The sequence below is a fragment of the Spermophilus citellus genome (assembly GCF_964194105.1).
Source record: "Spermophilus citellus genome assembly, chromosome: 5".
Classification (NCBI taxonomy): Eukaryota; Metazoa; Chordata; class Mammalia; order Rodentia; family Sciuridae; genus Spermophilus; species Spermophilus citellus.
In genome coordinates this window covers 53,547,055-53,569,338 of record NC_138186.1, presented here as the reverse complement: position 1 = coordinate 53,569,338, position 22,284 = coordinate 53,547,055, and the positions used below count along the sequence as shown (strand labels likewise).

Sequence of the window (22,284 nt, the reverse complement as noted above, 5' to 3'; positions counted from 1 at the left end):
GCTGGGATTACAGGTGTGTACCACTGTGCCAAGCCACCTCCACTCTTCTTAATTGTAACATCTCCATCTATTTTGCTAACAGTATATGGGTACTGATGAGGTCATGGTATCCTAAATGGGATGTTTTTTTCCTGTTTAAATCATCGAGTATAAGAAGAAACTAAGGGCTGGGGATGTGGCTCAAGCGGGGTAGCGCGCTCGCCTGGCATGTGAGGGGCGCTTGGGTTCGATCCTCAGCACCACATAAAAATAAAAATAAAGATGTTGTGTCCACCGAAAACTAAAAAATAAATATTAAAAAATTCTCTCTCTCTCTCTCTTTGAAAAAAAAAAAGAAGAAGAAGAAACTAAGCCTGATGTAATGGCACACACCTGTAATCCCAGCGGCTCAAGAGGATGAGACAGGAGAATCACAGGTCCAAAGCCAGCCTCAACAACAGCGAGGTACTAAGCAACTCAGTGAGACCCTGTCTCTAAATAAAATACAAAATGGGCATGGGGGTGTTGCTTAGTGGTTGAGTGCCCCTGAGTTCAATCCCCAGTACTCCCCCCCACTAAAATAAAGAAGAAACTATAGGAGTCTGAGCCTTGCTTTAGAATTCACAGTGGAGAGCTGGCAATGTGGCTCAGTGGTAGAGCACTTACTTGCCTATAATGTGTGAAACCCTGGGTTCCATCCCCAGCATTGTTTAAAAAAAAAAAAAAGAAGAGAGAATTTATAGTGAACAAAAAGGTATCATCAAACCAGTTTTTAATCATTCTGACTCAAGAAAAATGCATAGAATTTCACACTGTGAACCCACATAGTGAACAGGCCTGGTTCACTACAACAATTTCTTTCTCAACTCAAACTCCTACTGTGCTCACACAACGGGTCCACTCCTGCCTTTCCACTCACTCAGCTCTCGACTGCTTCTTGCAGAGGCTGGGAGTCTCTCCCTCAACACACGCCTTTTTTTTCATATAGATGCAATAAGCCTAGTAGCTTATGTTCATCGATTGTCTATGATCTGTGCAGTTTTTCCATGCACTCTTTTGATGTATAGAAGTAGTCTGAAATTCACTGTTTCCTATGTTAAGTGACCCGAGATGCTGCCATAAGACCCAGGACACTGATGAATGGTGCTATCTGGACTTTCAACATGCTCCTTGGCAAGGTACCTCTGACGGGGTTATATTTTATTTCCATGTTCTAAGAAGGTGTTAGTACCATTTCTCAATGTCGTTCTTTAGACAGACTGGATCTTCTAATCCCTTTCCTTGTGTCTTCAGTGTGGCTTTCTTCCTCAGTGTTCCAGGTTGAACAAATGCTACCCACAGTATCAGACTGTCTCACTGACTGACACTCATGGACATGCGATCACATTAGAAGGAGCAAGCACAAACTATAATTTATTTACCAAATTTCCTTCTATTTGTAGCCTCACCTGCATTAGAGAAAGAAAAGCAATAATTTTATAGGCATTTTGAGTTGTTTCTTTGGATTCTTTTTGTTTTGACCTGGTAAGGGGGGTGGGGTAAGGTTTACTCTTTTCAAACAAATGCCATGTGAAAAAAAAATCTAAAACACTGGCATCTTAGTAGGAATATGAAAATTACACTTTTCCCAAAAATTAAGTTGGAAAAATCTATTTACAAAATAATAATGATAAAAGGCAGAGTACTCTTTTTTGGCAGTTTTGATAAGCAAGGTCCTTGCTCCTAATGAAATGGATAAATAAAATTAGATAATACTATCTTTAAAAGCATGCCAGCTTTGCCTAGTTTTGAACATTACATAATTTTGAACATTTAATGTTTAAAATGGAAAAAAGATTATATATATATATATATATATATATATATATATATATATATATATATTATGTATGTATAATATAATACATATAGTATTTTGTGTGTCTGGCTTCACAAAAGAAGCCACATACACACACACACATATATATATATACACACACATTTACTCTCTTACTCAATATTATGCTTGTGAGATATATCCATATTGTTGGATAGTCTAGTCATGCATTCATGTTTACTACAGTATAATGTTTCATTATAAGATATAAGACTACTCCAGTTTGTTTATCCATTTTGTTGATGGACATTCCAGTTGTTTCTGGAGAGAGAAAATACTGTGTCATGAGCCTCATATGTTTAAATTTAATAAGTAACGTCAAATACTTTTCCAAAGTAGTTGTATCAATTTATTCCCATCAAATATAAAAGAACGCTACTTGTCCCATATCCTTGCCAGAACCTGGCACTACCAGTTTAATTTTAGCCATTCTGGTGAATGTACAGTGTATTCCATTGTAGCTTTTTCCCTGAACACTAATGAAGCTGAATAACTTTTCATGAATATCAAACATTTGGAACATTCTTTTGTGAAGTGCCTGTCTTTTCCATTTTGTTGTGTTTTGTTTTGTTTTTTTAATAGATTTGGAGTTCTGTCGGTTATACAGCAAACATTCTACTGAGTCTGCCTTTCATTCATCTCACAGTATCTTTTGAAGTTCTAAATTTTGTAATACTACCATCAGTTTTCTTGTTTGTTTTTTTGTGTTTGTTTTGCTGTACTGGGCTAATCCCCAGAACCACACAAAATAATAAAAAATAGTTTAAAGAGAGACTTGACAAATGACTTCAAAAATAACCACAACAATAATATCTTGCAGCAGAAATTCAAATCTCTCATCAGCAGAAGACAACTGCAATACTATTGTGTCAGAAAAAAGCCCGAAGGAAAGGGAGCATCTGTCAAGCCAAATAAGTAAGTAAACAAATGAGGGAAGGGGTTTACTTATAAAAATTGTTCCTAGGCAGGCACAGTGGTGCAAGCTTGTAATGCCAGCTACTTGAGAGAATAAGGGAGGAGGATCACAAGCCTGGGCAACTTAATGAAACCTTGTTTCAAAATAAAAAATAAAAAGGGCTGGAGTTGTAGCTCAGTAGTAGAGTGCCCTGGGTTTGATTCCCCAGTACTACTCTCCCCAACTCCACCAAAAACAAAAACAAAAAACCCTTGTCACAGTTTTTCCCAAAAACCAGTCACCTCATAAACAGAATCAAAATTAAGAGGTTTATGCCAGGCAAGGTGGCACATGCCTGTAATCACAGCAGCTTAGGAGGCTGATACAAGAAGATTGCAGGTTCAAGGCCAGCCTCAGCAACTTAGTGAGACCCTGGGGATGATGTGGCTCAGTTATTAAGTGCCCCTAGGTTCAATCCCTGGTACCAAAAAACAACAAAACAACAAAAAAGACCCAACTAAACTAAGAGGTTTAAACCAATTGTACAGAAAAGGTTTGGAAGAATGAGGAACCTATCTTTCCTCCAAATTAGCCAACTGAGACATGAAGAGTCACAATGATAATCATGACAGCCTTACAAGAAAGGGTACAAAGAAACACTGGAGTGCAACCCTAGAGCACAGCCATGACCTACTACTGCTAACACAGGCTGCTTCTATCATCCCTGTGGCTGACATTCCAGGAGTACTCCATGAGTCAGCTGGTAGCTTCCCAACCTATTAAAATCTGCTAATCCCATACATGGATCACATCCATGTGGCTCATAACCAAAGATAGCAGCAGCAGAGAATTCACCTCTATTGCACTAATTCATTTCTTTAATGGCCAACTCTGATGAAGAAAACATCCTTCCTAAAGATTAATTTTTATTTTTATTTATGTATTTATTTATTTGAGGATGTCTCACTATGTTGCCCAGGCTGGTTTCAAACTCCCAGGTTCAAACAGTCCTCCTGGCTCATCCTCCCAAGTGCTGGGATTATAGGCACATGCCACTATTCCTGGCTCCTAAGGTGCTTCAAAATAAACTATTAGAGGCTTTAAAAACCTTAGCAGGGCATGGTGGCTCATGCCCGTAACCCCAGCAGCTTGGGAGGCTGAGGCAGAAGGATCGGGAGTTTAAAGACAGCCTCAGCAACTTAGCAAGGCTCTAAGCAACTCAGCAAGACCCTATCTCTAGGGATTGGGTTGTGGCTCAGCTGTAGAGTGCTCGCCTAGCACATGTGAGGCCCTGGGTTCAATCCTCAGCACCACATAAAAATAAATAAATAAAGATATTGACAACTACAACTAAAATAAATATATATATACCCTGTCTCTAAATAAAATATAAAAAAGTGCTGGGAGGCTGCAATCATGGCTCAGTGGTACAGCGCTCGCCTCACACATGCGAGACCCTGGGTTTAATCCTCAGCACCACATAAAAATAAATAAATAAAGGAATTGTGTCCAACTACAACTAAAAAAAAAAAAAATAAGGCTCTGGGGATGTGACTCAGTGGTTAAGCGCCCTTGGGTTCAATCCCTGGTACCAAGAAAGAAAGAAAGAAAAAAACTTAACAGCTTAGATATGCATAATTTTCAATTTTTTAAAATCATGAAATTAGCATAGCAAATTGTTTACGTCCTCTATTGGTATTTATCAACAGGACACTGTAGAGAATCTTAATTTGAGTTTACGTCATGGCTCATTTACTAACTCACCAGTTATTCACTCATTCACCAGTTTGGGAGGACAGTGTATCTCTGAGGCTCAGGTGTATCTGTGTCCACAGAAAGGGTTAAACTAGATAATTTCAGTACCAACTTTCTGTTCATTGTACCTTACAAATAATATTGAAATAATTCACTTAGCTTTTAAATTAGCTCCTTCAATGCAGTGCTAACTCAACTTAATTCTAGACCAGAAACATACTTTCTCCAACAGCTTACATCTAGTAGATTTATGCATGCAAAATGAGTCTGCTGGGCAGGCTTGTGGGATATCCTCCCTTCTAACAGGTACCTTTAAAATCCTTCCAATCAGAGCAGTGAAGCAGTATAAAATGATATCTAAAGATATTTCATACTTCTTAAATTTAATTGTTCATATTAGAATTTCTCTCACTTCACAGTCTTTCATTATATTCATGGGTACTAATATATCTGCCTATCTGCACTTTAGGTAAGTCTTTTTTTGGAGGGGATTGGGGAGGCAACAGTGTCTTGCTATGGTATCCAGACAAGCCTTGAACTTGCACTCCTACTGATTCAGTCTCCTGAGTAGCTAGGTATTTCTTCATACTTCTTTCTTTCTCCCTTGTTTGTTTATTTGTGGTACTGGGGACTGAACATAAGGGCACTCTACTACAGAGTTACATCCCCAGGTCTTTTAATTTTTTTAAAAAGTTTGAGACAGGGTTACATTAAATTGTCTAGGATGGCCTTGAACTTGTCATCCTGCTACATCAGCCTCCAAAATCTCTGGGTTATAGGCATGTACCACCACACCAGGCTAGCAAGGTACTTAATTGCTGGGTTTTATATACTATTTCCCCTCCTCTGGGCCTTTTTGAATTTATATATGACCTAACCTGGTATTTTTCATTCAACTGTACCATGTATACTGACCACTAGAGCAGTGGTTTTCAAATTTGTTTAAAGCAGAACAACTATTTTTTCCCCAAAGGAAATTGTCCACAGAACACTAATATGTAAAACAGTTAAAAAAAAAAAAAAAAAAAAAAAAGGAGGAGAACTGGGATGTACATCAGTGGAGCATTTGCCTAGCACATGCAAGGCCCTAGTTCAATCCCCAATGCCAAAAATAGACAGAGAGAGAAATAGATGAGGGAGGGAATTGCTCTGATTTAAAGGTGTGAGGAAGGGAAGGAGCTAAGTGCTGTCAGCTCACTTTCTTTCTCCTCTCCTGTCCCCTGAGCTGTAGATACACTACAGAAATTTCAGCAGATTCCCAGGGTCTCTAGACCTCTGCATCTCAAAAGGGTCAATTCCTCCAGTAACTTAGTCTAGTTTTTGGAATAGGACCTACATCCCCAATTCAGATGTTTCCTTCATAGTAACAAATTTCAACTCAAGCATTAGAAATTATCTTGGCATAATCAAAATTATAGCAAAAAAAAAAAAGCAAGAAATTTTTAAAAATAAATTTAAAAATAAATAAAAGCAATTAGGTGAATCTGTGAATTCCTGTACCTTGTTGTCCATAATTGTCCACTGACCCTCAGGATTCTGCTTCAAAACACAGTGGTTGCGAGAAATCATCAGAGGGCAAATTTTTGATACCAGTTGGTATGTGACACCAAATCCTCGGCCTATAGTCACCTGGGAAAACAACAACAATGCAAGAGAGATAATCAGTCATTGTGCTGAAAAGGGAAGTCCTTTGTATCTTATCAACCAACAGTGTACACAAGCCCCAGTTTGAGAAACCAGATTCCTATGGAATCCAAACAGTTCATTTGCTATCTCCTCTTCAGCTGCCAAGGGAGCCACCAGGTAGAAAGTCAAGAAATTGTGACAAGAAAAAGCTGAAGGAAGTTAAGACCCTGAAAGGTTATCTGGTTCAGGAAGCCATAACATGGAAGAATTCTTTCTACACAAGCCCATCAACTCTTCTTGAACACTGCCTTTATATAAGTCAGGCCTTGGGATTTTTTAATGGCTATAACTTGGCATCTTTCTCTCTACAAATTCCATTTATTGGCTCTGGTTCTGCACTGGGGACCATCAGAAAATCTCTAATCCCCCTTCCACATCATCTATAAAATGTCTACTGAGACTTCTCTCTCCCTGGCTGTGTTCCCAATTACTTCAACCTAATTCCCAGGGGATGGGTTTGAGTCTGTCATTCTAATGGGTCTGTGAAAGGACTCCTGGTTTGTCTTTATTCCTGGATACTGTATTAAGAAAACTAAACTTAATTTTACCACACAGTCAAATTCAAGTTATCACTTTCCCAGTTCTAGATATTATTAGCATAGAATGTAAATTGCATTTGCTTCCACAGCAGATACAGTACTCTGCCAATGTAATCTCAGACTTAGAAATGATTATATTTCTTGGTCTCCCCTCCCCCAAGAATTGTTATGCTAAGTCATGTCTCTTCCATTCTATACTTGACTAGTTGGGAAAATCTGGATTCAAGTGTAGGACCTTACATTGATTTCTATTAAATTTCTTCTTGTGGGCTGGGGATGTGGCTCAAGCGGTAGCGCGCTCGCCTGGCATGCGTGCGGCCCAGGTTCAATCCTCAGCACCACATACAAAGATGTTGTGTCTGCCGAGAACTAAAAAATAAATATTAAAAATTCTCTCTCTCTCTCTCTCTCCTCTCTCACTCTCTCTTTAAAAAAAAAAAAAATTCTTCTTGTTAGTCTAGGCTATCACACCAGTTTGTCAAGACTTTTCTGAATTTTTAATCGGCCATCTGATCCAACATATTCAATATACCTTCTAGATTCAGTCTCTTACCAAATTAACATGGCAGTTCATTCTGTACCTTCACTCAAGACACAGATAAAAAATATTGAAATTGGGGGCCTGGGGTTGTGGATTAGCAGGAGAGCGCTCACCTAGCACGTGGGGCCCTGGGTTCAATCCTCAGCACCACATAAAAATAAATAAACAAAATAAAGGTATTGTGTCCAACTACACTAAAAAATAAATATTAAAAAAAAATATGTTGAAATGGGAAGTAGCCAAAAACAAAGCTCTCAGGGAAAGCCTAGCAAACATTCTCCCACATAACCTAGGTATACTTTCAATCAATTAAAATTCAACCAAAAGTCTTTGCACTGAGTCAATATCCTCCATCTTAGCCATAAGGAAAGTGTTGAGTGCCTCTGGCAAAGATTGAAAAGAAGCCCAAATTCACATCTATCTTATTTTCTGATGGACTTGTCAAGTTCATAATAACCCTGTGAAGGAGGAAATGAAATTCTTCTTAGATCCAGATCTTTCCTGCTTATTATTTTCAGTGCACAAGTGCTCTCTTTAATGACCCCTTCCACAACCTTAACTGGAAATATTGAAGTTTTAAAGTTTGTGGTTTTCTAGCCAAGCACAGTGTGCATGCCTATAATCCCAGTGACTAGGAAGTCTGAGGCAGGAGGCTCACAAGTCTCTACAATTTAGCAAGATCCTTTCCCAAAATAAAAAATAATGTTTTGAAAAGCGTGGGGGATGTAGTTCAGTGGAAGAACACCCTGGGCTCAATCCCCAGAAACATACACACACATACATAGAAAGTCTGTGGGGTTCTAAGACCTACCCTCTTTGCTCTTTCTGAAAATCTTTCAGAATCATCCTTGTCTTCAGTTCCTTAAAGATTAATGAAGCCAGGTATGGCATTGCACCCTGGTAATCCCAGCCACTCAGGAGGCTAAGGCAGCAGGATTTCAAGTTCAAGGCCAGCCTCAGCAATTTAGCGAGACCCTGTCTTGAAATTTTAAGAAGGGCTCAAAGATGTAGTTCAGTGGTACAGCACCCCTGGGAGGAGGGGGAGAAGGAAAAATAAAAGTCTACCTTGACTGTCTCTGACCTAATCTAGTCACTCCTCCCAAATTCTCATTTCAGTAATTGACAATGTCATCCAACCAAATGCTCAGCCTAAAATCTAGAAGTCATTTTTGATTCATCTATTCCTCATCTCCACATTTTAAACATTAGCAATCTGCTGGGCACACCTGTTAATTCCAGCATCTTGGGAGGCTGAGGCAGGAGGATCCCAAGCTCATAGCCAGCCTCAGCAACTTGGTGAGGCCTTAAGCAACTCAGTAAAACCCTGTCTCTAAATAAAATACAAAAAAAGGGCTGAGGATGTGGCTTAGTGGTTGAGTGCCCCTGGGTTCAATCCCTAGTACCAAAAATAAATAAATAAACAATAAAACATCAGTAATTCTACTGGCCGTAATTCATAATCTATTCACTTCTACCTCTCCAGACACTATCTGAGTCCAAATGTCCTGGCCACCTGCTGTTTCTGCTCCTACTCTAGCTCCCCTAAATTGTATTTTTCATGTAGCATCACTGGTGATGTAAAATTTTAAATCAGATCATTTCTCTTTCTTTAAAATCCTTCTACCATCCAAACTTCTTCCCACGGACTATAAGGCCCTGAATGTCCTGACCTCCTCTTTAGTCTCAGACTCATACTGGGCTGCCAACACTAGCTTGCTTCTTCAGCCACTTGAGCCTTCTTTTTGTTCCTTAACCTCCTCCAAGTTCCAGCTTACTGGAGGGCTTTATTTTTTACTTGTCCCCTCTGCTTAAAACACTCTTTTCTTAAGACACTCTTTTCTCAGACTTTTGCATAGGCTACTTTTCTCATCTTTTCCAAGTTTCAACTCCTCAGAGGCCTACACTGATTACCCTTATCTAATATTGCTGTCTACACTCCTCCACCCGTTATTAGCATGCATTTATCACGATTAAATTATCTTGCTTGTTTGACCTCCCCCTCCGCATTTCCTAGAACATAAATTTCATGAGCAGGGACTTTATCTTTTTTTTAACACAGTATTCCTATACTGGACATGGTGTTCAGCAAATATTTCTAAATGAATAGAAGGACAAAGAGAGCTTGCCTATGGGTCCTTCCAGATTCTAGAATGGACATTTTTTAGGTCAGAAGTTGGAAGCTAAATTATTACGCTGGAAAATAGGAAGCACCAGCTAGGAACTCTTAAAATCAGACATGTTTCCCTTTCAAACATTGTGATGGCCATCTCTACCAAAACTCTTTTGTCCGAAGCTTTTGACAGTTTAACATTTAATTATAGAAGTTCCTCTGAAGGCGGGGGCATAGCTCAGTGGTAGAGCCCTTGCTAAGCATGCAAGAGGCACTAGGTTTGGTCCCATCATAGTTGGGGGAGGAAAGTGTATAAAGATTACCTGTCATTTACATTCACTATGAATTTCCATCCTGGTAGCTTTTTTTCATTTTTCTTTTTTGTTTTTGGAACTGGGGTGCTTTATCACAGTATTATATCACCAGGCCTTTTTATTTTTGATTTTGAGACAGGGTCTCCCTAAGTTGCTCAGGAATGCACTCAGTTGCTGAGGCTGGCCTGGAACTTGTGATCCCCTCCTGCCTCAGTCACCAGAGTTGCTGAGATTATAGGCCTGCACCCACCACACCCAGCTTTGATAGTTTTTTTTTCTTCCCCCAAAGAGAGGAAATAAAAATTTCCACCTGCCATTTTAATACTTGGGGGGAAACAGCCTGATTGCCACCAGGGAAAATAGTACAGAAAAAACAAAGGAGTGCCTTTTTCTGAATTGCCTCCTACAGACTGCAAATCCAGAAAAAGATTTTTTTCACATCCTTTCACTCTTTCATCCAAGAATTTACCTTAGCATTCTGATATTTCACCTATACTACAGTTAAAAGAGTACAGCGTGCTCATTTGGAAATCCATTTACAACAGTTTTGCAAGCCTTTGAGCATGTTGACATTATTGATCTAGAAGTTCATCTTGACCATGTCCACCTTCACTAATGCTATCCTTTCCACCTGGGCACAACTCCTGCTGTTTCCCACATGACCAGAAAATACTCTAGAACCATCCTTTCCCTTTTTCGACCCACTTAGGGCAGAAAGCTTTAAGAAAACCAGATATGAGAGAAGAAAACAAGAAAAAAAGATATTATGGCTTTAGGGTTGATAGTTATAGGACCGGCAATTTGCAATAAAACATTTGTTTTTACATCGAACTCTGAACAGGTATTAAAAAGTTTAAAATACCATGACCAACAGATAATTTTACTATAGTATTCCCTTCAACAAAATGAGGGAAGCCATGTTTTATTATTTCATCTGCAAAATCTGAAACTTTGAAAGGAACTGGAAAGGTGGGGAACTGACTGCTGTTATAATTAAATGATATCACCACTCCTCTTAAAAATCTGTGCAAACCAACTAGTGGTTTAAGAACCATTACTGTGAGACTTCATCTTGGCTTTAATTCAGACTCTCTTCACACACACTATAGGCTAAGCTCCAGCTACTGTCCAAGACCTGACCTTGCAGACAACCAGGCCTGGCAAGCTTCTACACACAGGCTACCAGGCAAGCCATAATGTCCCCAGTATGTTTTTTCCATTCACTTGGTTTGTACTGGTCTCTCCCCACAGAGGTGGGCCCACACAAATCTATCAAATAGGTTAGAACATATCTAGAAGTGCTTTATGGACTTGGGTTTTTGGTTTTTGGCAGTGGGGATTAAACACAGGGATGTTTTACCACTGAACTATATTCCCAGCCATTTTTATTTTTAGACAGGGTCTCACTAAATTGCTTAGGGCCTGGTTAAGTTGCTGAGGCAGGCCTTGAACCTGCAATCTTCCTGCCTCAGCCTCCCAAATTGCTGGGATTACAAACATAATCCCATGCCCAGCTTTATAGACTCCTTGTCTTACAACATTATTTTCCCTTATCCTCCCTTCTCCCGCAAAATCCAGGACTACCTCCCAAGCTATTCAGGAGAAATTAATGAAGTAATTCATTGAACTGATCTAAAAGAATAAGTTAACACTTGAAGATGGTGCAGTAGCAAAGGTTAGCGGTTAATATTAAGTCTCTGAGTCGATTTCAGTTCAGAACCCTGCAGCCGCAGCGATCGCTGAGTGAAGAGCACCTAGGGTAACTGCCCAAGATACCAAAAATCAAAATCTTCAGTGGCAGCTCCCATCAGGACTTACACCAGAAAACTGCTGACCACCTGGGCCTAGAGCTAGGCAAGGTGCAACCAAGAAATTCAGCAACCAGGAGACCCGTGTGGAAACTGGTGAAAGTGTACATGGAGATAATGTCTACATCATTCAGAGTGGCTGTGGTAAAATCAACAATCTAATGGAGGTATGATCATGATTAATGCCTGCAAGATCACTTTAGCCAGCTGGGTTGCTACAATCATCCCACATTTCCCCGATGCCCAGCAGGATAAAGATAAAAGCCGGGTTCCAATCTTAGCCAAGCTTGTTCAAAATAAGCTGTCTGTAGCTGGTGCAGATCATATTATCACTTGCTTCTCAAATTCAGGGCTTTTTTTCACATCCTTTCACTCTTTCATCCAAGAATTTACCTTATTCTGATATTTCACCTATACTACAGTTAAAAGAGTACAGCCGTGCTCATTTGGAAATCCATTTACAACAGTTTTGCAAGCCTTTGACAATTTATATGCAGAGCCAGCTGTCCTGAAATGGAGTAGGGGGAATATCTCCGAGTGGAGGAACTGCACTATTGTGTCACCTGATGCTAGTGGAACCAAGAGTGACCTCCATTGCAGACCAATTGAATGTGGACTTTGCCTTGTTTCACAAGGAATGGAAGAAGGCCAATGAAGTGGACCACATGGTGTTAGCGGGAGATGTGGCTATCCTTGTGGATGACGTGGATGACACATGTGGCACCATCTGCCATGCAGCTGACAAACTTCTCTCAGCTGGAGCCACCAGAGTTCATGCTATCTTGACTCATTAAATCTTTTCTGGGCCAGGCATTTCTTGCATCAGTAATGTATGTTTTGAAGTAGTAGTGGTCATCGATACCATACCTCAGGAGGACAAGATGAAGCATTGCTCCAAAATACAGGTGAATGACATCTCTATGATCCTTGCAGAAGCCATCAGGAGAACTCATAACGGGGAATCTGTTTCCTACCTGTTCAGCCATGTTCCTTTATAACTTGAAGCTTTTTAAAAAATAAAATCAACCCCACTCCTTCTTTCCCTTGGTATTTGATGACAAATTCAGAAGACCCAGCTTGCTCCTTATAGCTTTCTACATCCCATATCATGTAATTGAGAGTTTATTGGAAATTGGGGAAAGACAGATTGATATTAACTGTTGGGATTTCTTAACTGCATTGTCTCATTCTGGCTTCCTTAATGATTTTGTGAACCTTACAGCTCTAACTAGAGTTCAGTTGCTGCAAGATTTCAGACTTCTAAGGATGTTGAATAAAGCTGTTTGAATGGTTGGGGACTTTCAGACTCTGCATGTGAATGCTTTGGAGATTTTTCCTTGTCAGAACAACTAGTAACAAAGCAGCCCATGTGTGACAAGTTCTCTAAGATCTAAGCTAAATTAACAACAAGAGCCCTGGGCTTTCTATAGACCTATTTCCATAGCTGAGCAAGCACCCTTTAAGGCAGAAGCAGGCAGCTCAGCCTGAAAAAACAAAAAACAAAAAAAAAAAAAAAACCCCACAAACAACGGTTGGGTGGGATCACCATGGGGTAGCACAGTGCAGCCAATATTTCTAGGGAGGAAGAAGCCTGATTCATTGCCATCTGCTTGACCACATAGCATGTAGTCCCTTTGAGCCAATTCCTTTCTATGGCTTTATCTTCAGCCATCTTGACCTTTTTCTGGCCAAATATACTCCTGGGCCCAAATTATCATTGTACCATAGTCTTCTGAACACAAATTTGCTTCCTGCTGTGTAACTGCTAACATTCACATTAAATAATTTGCTGTAGCTTAACCTTCCTACTTCCATGGTGGTCATGAGTTTTAGGTGGTCTTCCCTCCTGGAATTTGTTTGGCCTCTCAAATGACTTGACATTTCTGTTAAAAGTTTGATGTTATTGTGTCTTATAGAGGAAACTATTAATAAAGTGTCTGTGTGTGAAGAAAAAAAAAAAGGAATAAGCTAACACTTGATTATTAAAGTGCCATACTGGTTGTGTGTGTGTGTAGTACATCTACAGGACCAGATCAAGTAATGTATATACATTATACACAAAGTAACCCTTCATAATCTCTTAATTTAGCAACATTTAAGGCTGGACCTGAAGCCTTCCTTGACTCAAGGAACTAGTGCTTTAGACTATTACTAAATAATTCACGTTTTGGCCATTAATTATTCAGCCCACACGGATATTGTCAGACTGCTTCACTGTATAAATTTTCTCATTCAAGCCATAAGCTCTTTGACTACAGAAGTCATTATCTGTCTCTAGTACACCAAACAACATAAGCACTAGATAAATATCTGGGAAACTACATTGAGACTAGATGGCTTATAAGAAAAACCTTAAAAAAATAATCTAGAAAGAAAGACCTAACTAAAACTAAATAATAATCAAGACTTATTTAATTTACAACACTACCACTCAGTATTACCGCAAAGTGAACTTTTCATACAAATGATTTCCAAAACCCAAATGGCTCCTCATCACCGAGAGCTTGTTCCTGACCCAGTTCTTTCCAAGCTGTCTGCAATTCTCTCCCTACCACCCCACTTCTAGCGCCCCCTCCCCCACTGGTACCAGGCCTCACCTTTCCTTTTTGTTTTTATTTTTAACATGCATTTATTATTCTTTGTTCATCTGCATTTATCAAACAGTGTCAGCAACCTCTGGGGAGAACTCTGAATCCCCATCCTGACCCATCTCAGGGGGCGCCACTTGGAGGCAGACAGACTCCCAGGCTAAACGTGACCCATCCGGACCAGCCGACCTTCCTCAAAGAGACGGAAAGAAAGAAGTCATTCTTACATGAGTACCTGAAGGATGACACATCCTAATTCGCAATCGGTTTCAAAATAAACTCGAGAAAGTTCACACCGCATCAGACCTCGGGCGGCGTTTCGGTCCGGGCCGCGCTGCCTCGGTGGCCCACACCGCGGGCTCCGGGCGACCCCAACGGCGCGGCCCCGGCCTCTGCTCGGCCCGGCCCTGCTCCTCCACGCCGCGGTCGGCGTACACCAGCTCCGGCCGCCCTCCGGCCCAGCCGCCCTCCAGGGGCCATCTTCCCGCCTCGGCACCGCGGCCCTGGACCCGGTCCCCACCGCCCTCCGGGGCCCCGAAGGTCTCCCCCGAGTGGAACCCTTTCATCTTTCTCCCCCAACACCACCCGCCTCAGACCCCTCCACCGCGCGCCCGCGATCGCGCTCACTACGCGGCCCAGGATCCCACCTCTTGCTGCTCCTCGCTCTCCCATCCCCCGGCTTCCCCATTCATCGCAGCCGCCCCGACATCGCCGCTCCCGTCCTCGGCTCCCTTCCACCCCCAGCTCGCCCCAGCGGGACCCCATCGCTCCCGACAACAGGACCCCCTGCCCTCACCTCGCGTCCGTCCTCCAGCAGCAGCCACTCGGCGTTCATCCCCACCCGCCTCAAGCACCAGCTCCGGCCACCGGCGTGGTCTTCAGTGACCAAGGAAGCAGGCTCCCCCATAGCCCACTAGGCCCTGGGTGCCGCTCAGCAACGAGCGAAACTCTGGTCCCGATCCCGGTTCCAGCCGTCTCTCGGTTTCCTCGCCAGCGCCATACCTAAACAACAGACAGAAACAATCGCTAGGAGATCGGGATCGATGGGAACTCTAGCTCGGGCTGCGGGCCTGGTGCACTCGGAGCCGGGAAGTCCGAGCGCCGCGCCTGCGCGTTGGGTGGTGCAGGTGCTATTCCGCTGGGGCTGGCGGCCCACGGCTGTGATTCTGGCGTCACAAATTCCTCACAGCTCACCCCAATCTTTCGCACCCGAACTGGAACCGCTCCTTATTTTTCCCCTTTTAAAGAAATTTTTTTGCTTTATGACCACATAGTGATGATGATAACCCCGTTACTTAAACTGTAGCCCGCGTTCCCTCACCCAGTATTTCAGTTGCCGAATTTCCCATCCTCCTGCCTCTGCCTCCCAAAGAGCTGGGATAAGCCGCCCCGACGCCGCCGCTCCGGTCCCCGGCTCTCTTCCACCCCCAGGTCGCCCCAGCGGGACCCCATCGCTCCCCATCACCTCGGGTCCCTCCTCCGCGCCCGCGCCGGGCTTTTTGAAATACCTGGTCAGCCAGTAAGCCCCACCCCAACCCATTATGACCTACTTTTAAAATAACTTGAGATTTGAGATTTGTGGGGGTGCAGAGTGATACTGGAGATTGAACCTGGGGGCGCTTTACCACTGAGCCACATCTCTAGCCTTTTTTTTTTTTTTTTTTTTTTTTTGAGACAGGGTCTTGCTAAATGACTGAGGCTAGCCTTGAATTGGCCATCGTCCTGCCTCAGACACCCTAGTAGCTGAGTTTACAGGTGTGTTCCCACACACACTTGTGATACATTTTATTCTTTTCCTAAATTTCATCCATTTTGCACAATCTCCTTTTGTTAGTGGATTTTAAAATTTTATTCTAGGCAAATCTACATAGACAGGAAGCACAGGTACCAGCAGCTAATTGAGGAAGTGAGTGTTGAATGCAAATGAGCTTGTGAAGGGGGTAGTAATAGAAATGTTCTAAAAGTATATTGTTATGATTGCACACCTGTACAAGTTTACTTCCAATGGGTGGATTTTGTGGTATGCACACTTCCAATGGGTGGATTTTGTGGTATGTAAATTATCCTCTAAAAGCCATTAATTTTTTTTAATTGCAATTTCAACTCCTTCCCTTGGATTCTCCAGTATAGGGTCATAGTTGCTACCTGTAGTAACTATTCTGATAGCTCAGTGCTGCCTTTTGCTTTTTCAGTTTTCCAATACCTGCTTAATAATTTAGTTATAGTAAGTTCTATCAGAAAAAAAGTGTACTAAATGAATAATAAAAAGTATAACAATTAAGGGCTAACATTTATTGAGCACTAACCAGAGACTAGTCCAAACCTCCTACCAACTTGATTTTAAGAGTTCTTCATGAACTATTTGATGATGGTGGTTACAATTATAACTCCTACTTTGGGGAGGATAAAAGAAGAGACATAGGGAGGTTTAGTAACACATTTGTGACTTTGAAAAGTAAAAAAGAAACAAATTTATTGGTTTGAAAAGTAACAAATGGGGGAACTGGGGATGGAGCTGGGTGGTAGAGCTGAGCTAGCATGCCTGAGGCCCTCCCTGGTTTCCATCCTCAGTACCCCAGCACACCTGTGTTAAAAAAAAAAAAAGAAAGAAAAAGACAATTGGTCTGTTTCCAAAGCCTAATGTCCTAACTCTGGTTGCAAACCCAGCTTGGATTGATTCATCTTTGTGGCACTATAAGATCAAGAACTGCAGCCCCTATCTTCACAGAGGGCCAGGACAATGAGGGGGGAGCCATAGACGCAGTCTGGACAAGCTTCCCTAGACTGTGGATGTATGGATGTGTGTCTGTTGGTTTCCCACCTTAGCATTCTGTCCCAGCAACTGCACATAGAGGCCATCTTGACACTTAATCTGTGTTTCCTTAGGCTTCTCTTGCCTGTGACAGATCTCTAGACTTTCCTTTTTTTTTTTTTTTTTTTTTTTTTTTTGGTGCTAGGGATTGAACCCAGGGACTTGTGCATCTAAGCAAGCACTCTACCAACTGAGCCATATCCCCAGCCTCCCCCCACCTTTTTTTTTTTTCCAGAGACATGGTCTCACTAAGTTGCTTAGGACCTCGCTTAGTTGCCAAGGCTGGCCTCAAACTTGTGATCCTCCTCTCTCAGCTGTCTCAGCCTCCCAAGCTGCTGGGATTACAGGAGTATGTCACTATGCTCAGCCTTCCTTACTTTGGATGACCTTGACAATTTTAAGACTACTGGCAGGTATTTTGAAGAATCCCCTCAGTTGTAACTTACCCCATGTTTTTCTTGTAATTAGACCAGGGTTACTTTGAGATGGAAGACCATGAAGGTAAACCACCATACTCATATCTGGTGTACATGCTATCAACACAAATAATCACTATCGATGTTAATCTTGAGCACCTGGCTGGGGTAGTGTTTGTCAGGTTTCTCCACTGTAAACTTACTCTTGTTTCTCCTTTTCTATAATGTATACTTTGGAAAAAGTCAATATTAGAAGCTCAGGCTGAAGAAGTAGGGAGTTAAGTTCCACTTCTTTAAGAGCAAATGGGGCAGGGGATGGTGTCCCAGCAACTCAGGAAGCTGAGGTAAGAGGATCACAAGTTTGAGGCGAGCTTTGGCAACTTAGTGAGACTCTTTCTCAAGATAAGAAATAAAAAGGGTTGGGGACATAGCTCAGTGGTTCAATCCCCTGGGTTCAATCCCCAGTACTGAAAAGAGAGAGAGTGGGATTCTCTATAAAGAAGGTTTGTCATTCCTCTTGTTTATTTGTTTGTTCCATAATATATTAATATCATTATAGACCTATGGATATTTATTTTATACTCTGGGTTATAGTCCAATACTGCTTTATTACTTTATTACTCAAATCCTTTTTTGCTTTGGCCACTGAATGCACTTCTAGTGGGCTGTGATGGCATACTCCCATCATTGTATTTTATTGAGCACCTCTGGGCACAAAGTGATCCAGACCTAAAATCAACCAATTCTCCAAAGCGCCTTTGTTCCTTGGTTAAGAAACCAAGATCTGGGCACTAGATGTGATTGTTGCTGCTGGGATGTCATTGCTTCTAGACCCTCTTACCTGTTGGAGCAAGTAAATATACAGGTGAACTAGCCCCTCTATACCCACATTTATGAATGCTTACACATTTATGTGCATACATTCTATACATATGTATATAATTATTACTTGATCTCCAGAGGGATCAATTCCCAGGATTCTCTGTGGGTATCAAAACTGGAGCATACTGAAGACCCTTACTTAAAATAGTATTTGTATATAACATGTACACATCCTCCCTTATATTACTTATAGTACCAAATACAGTGTAAATGTTATACAAATAGTTACTTTTAAATCTCTATTGTTTGGGGAATGATAATTTTTTTTAAAAAGTCTGTACATATTCAGTATAGGTACATTTTTTCCAAAGTATTTTCAATTCTTGGTTGGTTGGATCAGCAGATGGAGAACCCTTGAATATAGAAGGCCAACTGTATACATGTCTCCAAGCTAAACATGACCCCATACTGATGTTTTACAACTCATGATCTAAGTAACTTCAGAAATAAGCAAAGTCTGAAGGATTAAAGGCAAAAGACTTGCATACTGCACTGTAGTTGAAAAAGTTGTTTCAATAGGTGTACACATGCACAATGTTATGTATCCACCAGTATACTATCAATAGAGAATAATTTCATCACACTAAAAAAAAAATTCTCCAGTGGCACTTGCCTGTAATCTCAGCAACTTGGGAGACTGAGGCAGGAGGATGGCAAATTCAAGACCAGCCACAGCAATTTAGTGAGATCCTGTCTTAAAATAAGAAATAAAAGGGCTGGCCGTACTGGGGTTGCACACCTAGCATGTGTGAGGCACTGGGTTCGATCCTCAGTACCACATAAAAAATAAACAAAGGTATTGTGTCCATCAAAAACTTAAAAAATTAAAAAATAAAAAGAGGGGTGGTGCTAGAGGGCCAGGACTGTAGCTCAGTGGTAGAGTGCTTGCCTAGCACATGTGAGTCACTTGGTTCTATCTTCAGCACCACATAAACATAAATAAAATAAAGGCATTCTGTCCATCTACAACTACAAAAAAAAATTTTTTTAAAGGGCTAGAGATGTAGATTGGTGGTAAAGCCCCTCTGGGTTCAGTCTCCAGTACAAAAATAAATAAATAAATAAATAAATAAATAAATAAATAAATAAATAAATCCTCCAGCTGGGCATGTAAGCCCAGCTACTCAGGAGGCTGAGGCAGAAGGATTACAAGTTTGAGGTCAGTCTGAGCAATTTAGGAAGAGCTTGTCTCAAAATAATTTTTTGGGGGTACTGGGGGTTGAACCCTCTGAGCCACATCCCCAGTCCTATTTTTGATATTTTATTTAGAGACAGGGTCTCACTGAGTTGTTTAGTGCCTCACTTTTTGCTTAGGCTGGCTTTGAACTCATGATCCTCCTGTCTCAGCCACCAGAGCTGCTGGGATTACAGACATGCGCCACCATGCCTGGCTCAAAATAAGTTTTAAAAGGACTGAGAGTATAGCTCATTGGCAAAGTACTTGCCTAACATGAATAGGGTATTGGTTTCAATCTTCAGTACCATAAAAAAAGGATGTTTAATTAGGTTTTATCCTATCCTTTAAAAAAATGTCCATTTTGTGTACACACAATGGCACATTCCTGTGATCAATGCCAGCTACTCAGGAGGCTGAGGCAGGAGGATCCTGTTTCAAAAAAAATTAATAAATAAAAAAGAGCTGGGAGCCAGTTGTGGTGGCACATGCCTGTAATCCCATTGGCTTAGGAGGCTGAGGTGGGAATATCACAAGTTCAAAGTCAGCCTCACCAACAGTGAGGCACTCAGGCATTCAGTGAGACTATGTATCTAAATAAAAAAAAAAATAGGGCTGGGGATGTGGCTCAGTGATTGAGTGCCCCTGAGTTCAATTCCAGGTACTTAAAAAAAGAGAGAGTGTGGAGAGAGAGAGAGAGAGAGAGAGAGAGAGAGAGAGAGAGAGATAGTTAGTTCAATGAAAGAACACTCCTGGGTTCAACCCCAAGTACCCCCTCAAAAGAGTCCACCTTTGTGAATACTTTATATTTATATAAAAGAACAACATGGAGGACATGTATACTGTTATTGAATAAGTAAATAAGCATCTGTTGGGCTCTGTGCTCAAACGCTACCCAGTAGCTAAGACTGCATGATCAAAAAGGCTTGAAGACCACTGCCTTCTAAGATTTGGGGTTTTGTCAAATCCACCTCCTGTGTGTACTCCCTATTAACAGTGGTTCTTTACTGGGGAGTGATTTTCCCCCTGAAGGACATTTGGCAATGTTTGGGGACATTTTTGATTATCATGACCGGGGCAAGGTGCTACTGATGTCTAATGAGACCAGCAGGAATGCTGCAACACGCCCTGTAGATCACAAGATAGCCCCTCGCCAAGTAAGAGATCTAGCCCAAAATGTCAGTAATGCTGAGGATGAGAAGCCCTGTATTTCTCAAAATGGAGAAAGAGAAAACAGTGTGCAAAAATGCAAGAGGAGTGCTGTCTGTGTCTTTGGAGGACCCGAGCCCTTCACATTATATATGCTCAATTGATAGGAACTGAACAGAGATGAGGAATGTTGGCGTCAACTATGGAGAGGCTTGGTGTTATGGACTGGATGTGAGGTGTCCCCCAAAAGCTCATGTGTGAGGCAGTGCAAGAAGGTTCAAGGAGAAATGATTGGGTTATGAGAGCCTTAACCCAACTGGTGAATTAATCCCCTAAAGGGATTAACAGGGTAGGGTGGGTAGGGTGTGGCTGGAGGAGGTGGGTCACTGGCGTGCCCTTGGCATCTATCTGGAGAGTGGGGTCTCTCTCTGCTGTCTGATAATCATGTGAGCGACTTCCCTCCACCACACTCTTCTACCATGAAGATCAGCCTCACCTCCAGCCTTGAGGAATGGAGCCAGCTGCCTACAGACTGAGAGCTCTGAAAGCGCGAGCCCCCAAATAAACTTTTCCTCCTCTAAGATTGTTCTCGTCAGGACCTTTAGTCACAGCAGAGAAAAGCTGACTCAAACACTTGGGGAGCAGGAAAGAAAAACAACAAAAGTAGGAGGATGTTGAGGGCCACAGCCGAGTCGGGATGACACATGGCATTTTTGCCAGAAGTAGTGGTTGAGAGGTGAGGCCAGCGAGTTCTCGCGGAGTTTCCGTTGAGTTCCAGTTGAGCTCTCGCGGGGATTCCCGGAGAGTTCCCATTGGTTGGGGAAGTGCCGGAGGAGAGGGAATTTTCCGGCTGCTGGTTCCTGGATGAGCAGCGTGGCGTTCGGGAGAATTCCCAGGAGCGTGTGTGGAGTGTGCTGGTGGACTTCAGAAATAAAGTTTGTTCCTGCTTCAGTGGCTCATGATTTGTGCCCAGCCAGACTGCGGCATTTGGCGGCCTGTGCGGGGGAACGCCTGAAGCTCAGAGGTAAGTGAAATTGTTCGCCCCTGAGGGAAGTCGAGAGAATGGGTGACCATTTCAAAAAACAATGTGTTCTTGTTTTGATTTGTTTTGTTTTTGTTTCAAGCTGCCTATCCCTAGAATTTTCTCAGGCAAACTGGGAAAAATGGTTGGCTCAAGGTTTGAAGTTGTTCGCCCCTGAGGAAGAGATAGAAATAGACCACAAATGCACATGTCAAGAAAATAGGAAAATTGATACAACGATTTTTTGTTCCGTTTTTGTTTCAGTTTTGTGTTATCTTATTGGGTGGCGTTATCTTTATAGTAGATTAGAAATTAGTAAAAAACTGAAAGAGTGTTAAGTAAACTGTTAGAGGTTCAGACCATGGAGAAAGACATTTTAGATCAAGCAAAAAAGAAGGTCTCTCGAGCTAGTCAGAGAGAGGAAGAAAATTTAAAGGAAAAGGGGCTATTAGGGAAAAAGCTACAACAGGAGGCTGCTATTAACTCCTTTCTATCACCAGAGGGCGTAATTCAACCAACAGCCCCACCTATAGAGACAGCTGAGTGGCCCTCAACCCCCTTAGTTGACAGATGGGATCCTGATACAGGACCTCAAAGATTAACATGCCCTGTACTTGAGCAAGCAGGAGGGCAGCAAATTCACCATGCCTTAGATTCCAAAACAGTGAAGCAGTTAAAGGAGGCTATAACAACCTATGGTCCTCAAGCACCCTTCACTGTAAGCATGGTCGAATCCATT

The 22,284-nt window shown here is 41.8% G+C and overlaps 1 protein-coding gene and 1 pseudogene across 4 annotated transcripts in view; one reads left to right on the top strand and one right to left on the bottom strand.

Moving 5' to 3' along the window:
- Positions 1-15,190, bottom strand: part of RNF8 (ring finger protein 8) — a 46,509-nt gene extending 31,319 nt beyond the window's left edge. The window contains exons 1-2 of one of the 3 annotated variants that reach the window (XM_081293642.1): positions 14,888-15,190; positions 6,006-6,134 (exon numbers count right to left, since the gene is read on the bottom strand). In XM_081293642.1, the coding sequence (XP_081149768.1) occupies positions 6,006-6,134; positions 14,888-14,998 (240 nt within the window). In that variant the 5' untranslated portion in view covers positions 14,999-15,190. The remainder of the gene's footprint in view (positions 1-6,005; positions 6,135-14,887) is intronic. The other 2 variants (XM_081293644.1, XM_081293643.1) reach the window with 2 other exon arrangements.
- On the top strand, positions 10,892-12,501 carry LOC308650395 (ribose-phosphate pyrophosphokinase 1-like; annotated as a pseudogene). The gene is made up of 3 exons: positions 10,892-10,900; positions 11,468-11,866; positions 11,971-12,501. The product of its transcript is annotated as a ribose-phosphate pyrophosphokinase 1-like (transcript).
- Positions 15,191-22,284: the final 7,094 nt, after the last annotated feature.